The sequence below is a fragment of the Meriones unguiculatus genome (genome assembly GCF_030254825.1).
Source record: "Meriones unguiculatus strain TT.TT164.6M chromosome 13 unlocalized genomic scaffold, Bangor_MerUng_6.1 Chr13_unordered_Scaffold_37, whole genome shotgun sequence".
Classification (NCBI taxonomy): Eukaryota; Metazoa; Chordata; class Mammalia; order Rodentia; family Muridae; genus Meriones; species Meriones unguiculatus.
The window spans coordinates 3,271,211-3,280,259 of NW_026843647.1; the positions used below are offsets into that span (position 1 = coordinate 3,271,211).

Consider the following 9,049-nt stretch of genomic DNA (forward strand, 5'->3'; position numbering starts at 1 on the left):
CTCCCTCATATATCAAAATTTAGTGTGGGTTGTGATGTTTATCAGTACCCCTGGAACAATAGGTATATGTACACAAAGAAACTTCTACAGGTTACCACTGTTGTGATACTCTCAGAGAACTTCCTGGCTGGTGTTAGTTCACCATACCCTACATATTCATCCACTGGACTAAAAGTTTCTTGTATAAAGTGAGGCAATTGAAAACAGTAAATGTTGAGAATCAGGTTTATCAATAAGTCTTCCCTAAACACATTATATAATACTTTTGCATGTAATTGATTTTACCATTCATTGTATTCTTTTTAAAAATAAGTTTATTTAATTTACTTTCCAATCATAATCTCCCCTCCCTTCTCTCCCCGAGTACTACCCTCCATTCCTATTGCCCCTATTCCCTTTCCCCTTCCCCTTCAGAAAAGGGAAGTAATTTCCATTGAGCTAGTTTTTCAGTTCTGTTCTATCTCAGTAGACCAAAGATCACAAAGGTCTTTCCATATTGCTCATAGTCACAGAATCCCTCTCCAGTAAGAATACTTTTATGATGATGATGACTCTAGATTTGTGCAAGGCCTCACAATTTGAACATATTTATAAGTTTTTTCTCCAGTATGAATCCTTTCATGATGATGAAGATTATACAAATGTGGAATGGTTTCACTTTGTTAAAAGCACTCACAGGCTTTCTGTCCATGAGGATTTCTTTCATGAATGTGAAGATGATTCTGAAGTCCAAAAGATTTTTTATATTGGTTACAGTCAGACAGCTTCTTTCCAGTATGTGTTCTTTTATGTTTTAGGAGATGTTATGTGCAAAGGCTTTGCCACATAGGTATATTCGTGTGGTTTCCGATGACTGTTACATGCAAAAACTTCATCACACTAATTACCCTCACCAGGCTTCTCTTCACGATGTGTTTTTTCATGTTTTTAGAGACTACTCTGCTGTGCAAAGGCTTTATCAGATTGAGTATATTCATAAGGTTTCTGTCTAGTATGTGTTCTTTTATAGCTTATGAGATGACTTTTTTTTTTTGCAAAGGCTTTACTGCACTGGTTACATTCATAAGGTTTCTCTCCAGGGTGTGTTCTTTTATGTCTTATGACATGAGTGTTTTGTGCAAGGGCTTTACTACACTGGTTACATTCATGAGGTTTCTCTCCAGTGTGTGTTCTTTTATACCATATGAGAGTATTGTTTTTTGCAAATGCTTTACCACACTGGTTGCATTCATGAGGTTTCTCTCCAGTGTGTGTTCTTTTATTCCATATGAGAGTATTGTTTTTTGCAAAGGCTTTACCACACTGGTTACATTCATAAGGTTTCTCTCCAGTGTGTGTTCTTTTATTCCATATGAGAGTATTGTTTTTTGCAAAGGCTTTACCACACTGGTTACATTCATAAGGTTTCTCTCCAGTGTGTGTTATTTTATGCCACATGAGATGTCTTTTTTTTTGCAAAGGCTTTATCACATTGATTACATTTGTAAGACTTCTCTCCTGTGTGTGTTCTTTTATGCCGTATGAGAACAGTGATATAGGGGAAGGCTTTACCACATAGAGTGCATTTAAAGGGTTTCTCTCCAGTATGACTGTATTCATGCCTGCAAAGAAAATTGGCACATGTGAAAGATTTACCACAGTCATTTCATTACACTAAGAAATATATTTATCTATATGAAGTAATTTCATAATTTAATGGTAAAGAAGAATAAAATTTTAAAGTTTTATCACTTTATTTACTTTCATGGTGTTTGCCTTCATTATGGTTATTTTTGAAGATCCCTGTGATGGTAAGAGCATTTGTTATGTGGTTCACTTTTATAGCACCATTTTTCTATAAGAGCTTTTCTCAAATATATGAAGATTATTGTAAGAATTCAGAGTTTTACCACAGCAATCCCATTCACAAATTTTTGTACTGTATGAATGTCATTTCATTTAAGAAGTGAGCAGGACACTCAGAAGAATTTCCAAATTCCTACTACTCATAGGTATTTTCAGCAGTATGAGTTTGCTGATGAATTCACAGTGAAGTTGCAAAACCAATTAACACTAACCATTCATCACAGTCAGAAAATCTACTCAAAGTGGGGACTACTACAATATCACTTGTTCTTGGAGAAAGACAGATACACTGCTTCTTTCAATATCCCTATGCTCATGTGTCTTACAAACATTGTGACATATGATATACCTATTAAATTACAATAATAATAAAAGATTCCTACATTGAATTAACAGAGTTTGTTTTTTGTTCATCATAGACATGTCATATAGGGATTAAGGTTTCTCCACAACAATAATATTGACTCTCATAAGCTGCTCCTTTCTCTAAACTTTACAATGTTACTGCATGAATATGAGTAACACTGGTTGTACTATGACATATTTACTTATTAGAAGGTTTTGAACACACACTGCTCACCTATTCAATGTATATACCTCTTACAATATCTGAGTAGATATAATGAGACTAAACAGATTGGCAGTTCAACTCAGTAGCTGTAATGTCCATATGATTTAAATCAGATACCTGACATTGAGGTACATGGAATTGTGAGATTTTAATGATCATCAGTACACTTAAAGCAGTGCTCTTTTTACACTGTTGCTTTTCTTTAAAACCTCCAGGACACAGCCAGGTGTGCTGGTACATTCCTTTCATCCCAGCATTTGTGGAGGCAGAAGCAGGCAGATCTGTGTGATTTTGAGATCACATTGGTTTAACAAGCAAGTCTAAGTCAAACCACAGCTACACAGAAAAAAACTATTTCAAATACAGAAAATAAAAAGCAGCCAACAAACAAACAAACAAAAAACAAACTTCCAAGACACATTAAAATTTCTTAAGATTCATATCTGTATCAGTGTGCACATAAAGTTACCTTTTATTACTTGTAGAACTTTGAAAATGTTCTTCAAGGGCATGGTCTTCCCAATTGTAGCCTAAAATAGAGTACCAGAAAATATATATATTACTGGAAATATCATATTATTTTTAAAGCAAAACTTAAATCACTATCTTCTATGACCCTTAGAACCATGCCTGATTTATTCATCTCATTCCTCCTCATTCTCAATTGGAATCATAGAAAAGGATCAATAACAAAGTAAGACTTGTCTCCTTATTTTAAAAGTGAAAGAAAATTTGCTGTCTTACCTATTGCAGTGAGGTTTTTACAGGTCTCTAGCATAACATCTTTGTAGAGTTGTTTCTGTGAGGGTTCCAGCAAAGCCCACTCTTCTTGGCTGAATTTCACATGCACATCATTGAAGGTCACTGAATTCTAAAATATGCCATGCATTTGTACAACAGAAAGAGTGACAAGAATATAAATTTATACTTCATTGGCAATAGAATCATACAATTCTAGTGTTGCTTCCATTTATTTTCTGACACAGAAGTGCCAGTGTTAGATAGTTGGGTGCTGTGCATCAGATGAACAAGGGGAGAAGAAAAACCTAAAAGGTTAGATTGTAAGGAAAACCAAAGGTGTACTTTGGAAACCTGTTTTAAAGGAGTTTCATTAGTTTGTAAGTCATGAATATGAATTAGACATTAGTTGGGTTCTTGAGTGATCTATGAATCATCTTCAGTTACTTGGGCAAGTAGGTCATGACCCTGTCATGAGACAGGTGGAAGGAAAAAACACAGTCATCATATTTTATCTAGCAACAAATGAGATGTAGATATCAGGGGACAGTGAACAGATGGGTGACATCAGTCAAAAGACAACATGTTACTGAATATCATGTTTTCACCAGGGCTTAGAGATGTGGTATATCAGTATATGAAAAGTGGGGCTTATATATTTGTGGAAGGGAAAGTGGACTATAGTGAATAGATGGATAAAAATAATGTGAGTGGCAAGCAACAATAATCATAGCTGATAACATCATATTTCTGAGTAACCAGACAAAAGAAAAGGCATAGAACACATGATTATTCTTTGATCATTGTTTTGTACACTTTCCTTTCTAAATCATGTATAGTCTATAGTTTAAAATAAAGATTAAAACTTTTCTATTAAAAAATAAGTATTAATGTTATCACTAAGTCATTTTAGAAGAAAATGGAATAACGAAGTTTAACTGTGTCATATCTGAATAGGATAGAGCTTTGGAATAGTCATGGCAATTAATGTGGACAAAGACAAACAGAGAGAAGGGAGCAAAAAAGAAAGAGAAAGACAGAGACACACAGAGAGAAATTAACAGATGAACAGTACTAAGTACACATCAGAGAAATTTATGAACAGTTAATAACTACAAAAAATGATGAACAAGCTGGGTTTATTCTGTCATGCCTTTAATTCTATCACTCAGGAGGCAGACACATATCTTATTGAATTGGATACCAGCATGATCTATACAAAGAGTTCTAGGACAGCCAGACCTATATAGTAAGACAGTCTCCCCTAAAAGTCAATAAAACAAAAACAAAAGATGGAAAGAACTGAGAAGTGTTTACTGAAGCTTCTCCAAGGAATTATATATTCACTGCAGTTGTGTATTCATTTTCCAGAAATCTGCAATGCCCTAGCTTAAACTGTAACTTTAATAAGATCTTCCTAAAAGGCAATGCATGTTTAAATAGCTAAAAATAGAAAGATGAAAATATTAGCAATGTAAATGATGATCATAAATAAGCAACATAAGGCAGGAGAGATGGCTCAGCAGTGAGGAGCTCTTGCTGCTCTTGCAAATAATTGGGCTCAACTGTCAGTGTTTAACTGGGACCCACTACTATCAATTGCTATAAGTTCATGAGTTCTGAACACATCAGCAGACTACTATGAGGATCAGGCACACAAGATACTCATATTCATGCATATATTCAAAATACTCATATTCAGTAAAAATTAAAAACAGATCCCAGATGGCAGGGCTGATCACGCACTACAACTGATCAGCGGGGTAACAGAGACTGCGCAGTGACAAATTGTTGGAACTGTTGGCCTCCAAACACCACTGACTGTGTTTATCAGGTGATAAGAAACCCAATGATGAGAAAAAAAAAATTCGGTTCAACCTCAGAGTACCCAACTAATCCCTGGAAAATTTCCTGGGCTGTTGTGGCAGGAGTAAGGTTTTCAAGCAAACAGACCAGAGAAGCTTGTCCTGATCACCTTCCCAGCCTGAACTTTGCACCCCAGGGTACCAGAGACTGGAAGTCCCACTCTCAAGAAAACCCCTCAGGGAAGGAAGCAAATGGAACTGACTGAATGTCACCCAGTCTATCCCTGGAAAAGGTCCTATAGACTTGCAGGTGCACAGCAGCCAGCCCTGAGTGGGGCTCCAGCCGCCAGACCCAGGCAACTGACTCTCCATCACAGATAGAACTGTGTGTGCCAGGGCACTAAAGGATGGGTTTCCCTGTAGGGAGAAAACCCCACAGGGAGGGAAACAGCAGGTCCCAGCTTAGAGCACTCAGCTGACCCCACCACCACCACTACCACCACCACATATGGGGATATTCTTGGAAAAAGTTCCCAAGTTTCTGTCCAGTCACCAGCTTGGAGCCATCATTCGCAAACAAGTGCCTATGCACACTACACCCCCCCAACAGTACAGATTGGGTCTTTCTGTTGGGAGAAAACCCAAAGATGGGGGAAATATCTGTCCCTAACTCAGGACACCTATCTCCAGAAAAGTTTCTGGTTATACACAGGCTCTAGACTCTAGCCTCTTGCTGCACACATGAGAGTAGTGCTCATGTGTCACTGATTACCACTTGGATACTGGGAAAGAGAGCTCCAAAGTCAGACCTCCAGAAGCCTGGGTTCCCTGATATCAACCCCCAGATACTTCCCCAAGGGACAACTAGTTATCCCTAACTAAACTGACCAAACCCCACGGCACCCAGGTTACAGCAGCAGCTCACTAAATTTACATCAAGAAACCCAGCAGCAGGGCAGCTGTCTCCAGGACTTCTCTGGGTGAGAGGATAGCCCCCTTTACTAACAAAGGCCACAATTAGTACTCAGGTCTGTACGCCTGAGGTGAGCTGTGGCAATTCCTGAAAAATACCTGCCATTCAGTGACCATACCCAAAAAGCTGAGGAGGCCTCCTTTGGGAAAAATCATCTTCCTGTCAAGGGGATTCGACCCACCACAGGATCCCAGGAAGTACCAGAAACTAATCCCCCACACCTAAGATAGCCTAATGAGTAGAGGCCAGGATAAAATATCAACCAACAAAAGACAGAGCAATATGGCATCCCTAGAACAAGTTATCCAGGAGCAAGCAGCCCTGGATAACCCAGCGTAAATGAAATTCAAGAAGATGACCTTACATCTGTGCTTATGAACAGGATAATAGAGGAAACAAATAAAATGCGTAAAGACCTAGATGAAGATAAAGTCAAATAGATTATTGCCATCTGCAAAGAAATTGAGGAAGATAAAGTCAAACAGATTATGGCCATCCTTAAAGAAATACAAGAAGTTGCAGCCAAACAATGTGTGGCCTTTAGAGAGGAATTACTTAAATCACTGAAAGAAATTAAAGAAACAGAGGATTGTTCAAACAAACAGCTGAAGGAATTATAAGAAAATACAGTCAGAGAGGTGAAGGAAATCAATTAAATGGCTCAAGATCTGATGATAGAATTGGAAAAATTAAAGAAAACACACATGGATGAAATTGTGGAGAAAAAGAACTTAGGGAAGAAAACAGGAACTACAGAGGTAAGCATAACCAATAGACTATAAGAGATGGAAGAATCTCAGGTGTGGAAGACACAATGGAAGAAATCGATGTATCCATCAAAGAAAATATTAAATCTAAAAAATTTCTGACACAGACCATCCAAGAAATCCAAGACAACATGAAAAGGCAAAACCTAAAAATAATAGGAATAGAGGAAAAGGAAGATTTCCTCCTCCAAGGCCCAGAAAATATTTTCAGCAAAATTATAGAAGAAAATTTCCCCAACTTAGAAGAGAGGTCTATAAGAATACAATAGGCCTAGAGAACACCCAATAAATTAGAACAGAAAAGAAAATTCTCCCACCATATAATAAACAGTAGGTATACAGAACAAAGAAAAAATACTAAAAGCTGCAAGGGAAAAAGGCCAAGTAACATATAATGGCAAACCCATCAGAATCACACCAACAGATACTATGAAAGCCAGAAGGACCTGAACAGATATCATGCAGACCCTAAGAGAACATAGATGTCCACCCAGGCTACTATACCCAGCAAAAGTCTCAGTCATCATAACAGAACAAACAAGATATTTAATGACAAAAAAAATTTAAACAATACCTACCCACAAATCCAGAGGTACAGAAGCTCCTAGAAGGAAAACTATAACCCAGGAAAGCTAATGACATTCAGGACAAGACAGGGAATAAGTAATGTCACTACAGGAAAACTAAAAGTAAGCAAGCACACAAACACAGTACCACAACCAACATCAAAATAGAAGGAACTAACAGCCACTGCTCATTAATTTCCCTCAACATCAAATCACTTAACTCTCCAATAAAGACACAGACTAACAGAATGGATATGTAAACAAGACCCAACAATCTGCTGCATATAAGAAACACATCTAAGTCACAAATGTAGACATTGCGTAAGAGTAAAGAGCTGTAAGGGTCCAAGCAAATGGACCTAAGAAACAAGCAGGAGTAGCTATTCTAATATCAAATAAAATATATTTTCAACCAAAATTAATCAAAAGACATGAGGAAGGTCATTTCATACTCATCAAAGAAAAATTCGGCCAAGAAGAAATCACAATTCTGAACATCTATGCCTCAAATACAAAGGTACCCACGATTGTAAAAGAAACATTAATAAAACCTAAACCACATACAGATTCCCATACATTACTAGTGGGAGGCTTCAACACCCCACTCTCAACAAAGTACAGGTCAACAAAACAGAAATTAAAAAAAAAAAACAATATCTCTAACAGAGGTCATGAATCAAATGGACCTAACAGACATCTACAGAACCTTACACCCAAACACAAAAGAATTTACTTCTCAGCACCTCATGGAACTTCTCCAAAATAGACCATATCATTGGTCACAAAGTAAGCCTCAACAGATACAAGAAGTTTGAAATAATGCCTTGTATTCTATCTAATTACCATGGACTAAAGCTGGAACTCAACAACAACAGAAATAGTAAAAAGCCTACACACACATGGAAACTGAAAAACTCACAACTAAACGACAGCTGGGTCAGGGAAGAAATAAAGAAAGAAATTGAAGTCTTCCTAGAATTCAATGAAAATGAAGACACGACATACCCAAACTTATGGGACATGATGAAAGCAGTACTAAGAGGAAAGTTCATAGCACTATGTGCCTTCAAGAAGAAATTTGTAACATCTCATATAATCAACTTAAATGGCTCACCTAAAAGCCCTAGAAAAAAAGAAGCAGACACAGCAAAAAGGAATAGACACCTGGAAATAATCAAACTCAGGACTGAAATCAATAAATTAGAAACAAATAAAACATTTCAAAGAATCAATAAAACCAAGAGCTGGTTGTTTGAGGAAATCAAGAAGATAGACAAACCCTTAGCCAAACTAACGAAAAGGCAGAGAGACACTATCCAAATTAACAAAATCAGAAATGCAAACAGGGACAAAACAAAAGACACTGAGGAAATCCAAACAATAATTAGGACTTACTTCAAAAGTCTATATGACACACAATTTGAAAATCTAAATGAAATGGACAATTTTTTTGGTTGATTCAACTTACCAAGGCTGAATCAAGACCAGGTAAATCATAAAATATTTCTGTATCCACTAAGGAAATAGAAACATTCATCAAAAGTTTCCAATCCACAAAAAGCTCAGGGCCAGATGGTTTCAGTGAAGAATTCTACCAGACCTTCAAAGAAGAGGTAACTCCAGCTCTCTTCAATATATTCCACAAAATAGAAACAAAAGGAACACTACCAAACTCATTCACTGAAGCCACAGTCACCTTGTAACCTAAACCTCACAAAGACACAACAAAGAAAGATAACTTCAGGCCAATCTCCCTTATGAACATTGATGCAAAAACTCTACAA

The 9,049-nt window shown here is 37.0% G+C and overlaps 1 protein-coding gene across 1 annotated transcript; it reads right to left on the minus strand.

Moving 5' to 3' along the window:
* Nucleotides 1-1,250: 1,250 nt before the first annotated feature.
* LOC132650969 (zinc finger protein 431-like) lies at nucleotides 1,251-3,313 on the minus strand. Its single transcript, XM_060376283.1, has 3 exons — nucleotides 3,161-3,313; nucleotides 2,886-2,946; nucleotides 1,251-1,601 (listed from the first exon to the last, which is right to left on the minus strand). Exons 1-3 carry the CDS (start codon nucleotides 3,192-3,194, stop codon nucleotides 1,427-1,429), a joined length of 270 nt encoding a protein of 89 aa, XP_060232266.1. The 5' UTR covers nucleotides 3,195-3,313; the 3' UTR covers nucleotides 1,251-1,426.
* Between the last annotated feature and the right edge of the window lie 5,736 nt (nucleotides 3,314-9,049).

What these genes read in the sequence shown, in the direction of transcription:
- LOC132650969 (XM_060376283.1), bottom strand. Translation starts at nt 3,194, where the DNA reads ATGCTAGAGACCTGTAAAAACCTCACTGCAATAG. An exon ending in TAAAAACCTCACTGCAATAG is followed by an intron (nt 2,947 to 3,160) that starts GTAAGACAGCAA and finishes ACTCTATTTTAG; the next exon opens with GCTACAATTGGGAAGACCAT. An exon ending in AGTTCTACAAGTAATAAAAG is followed by an intron (nt 1,602 to 2,885) that starts GTAACTTTATGT and finishes TTTTCTTTGCAG; the next exon opens with GCATGAATACAGTCATACTG.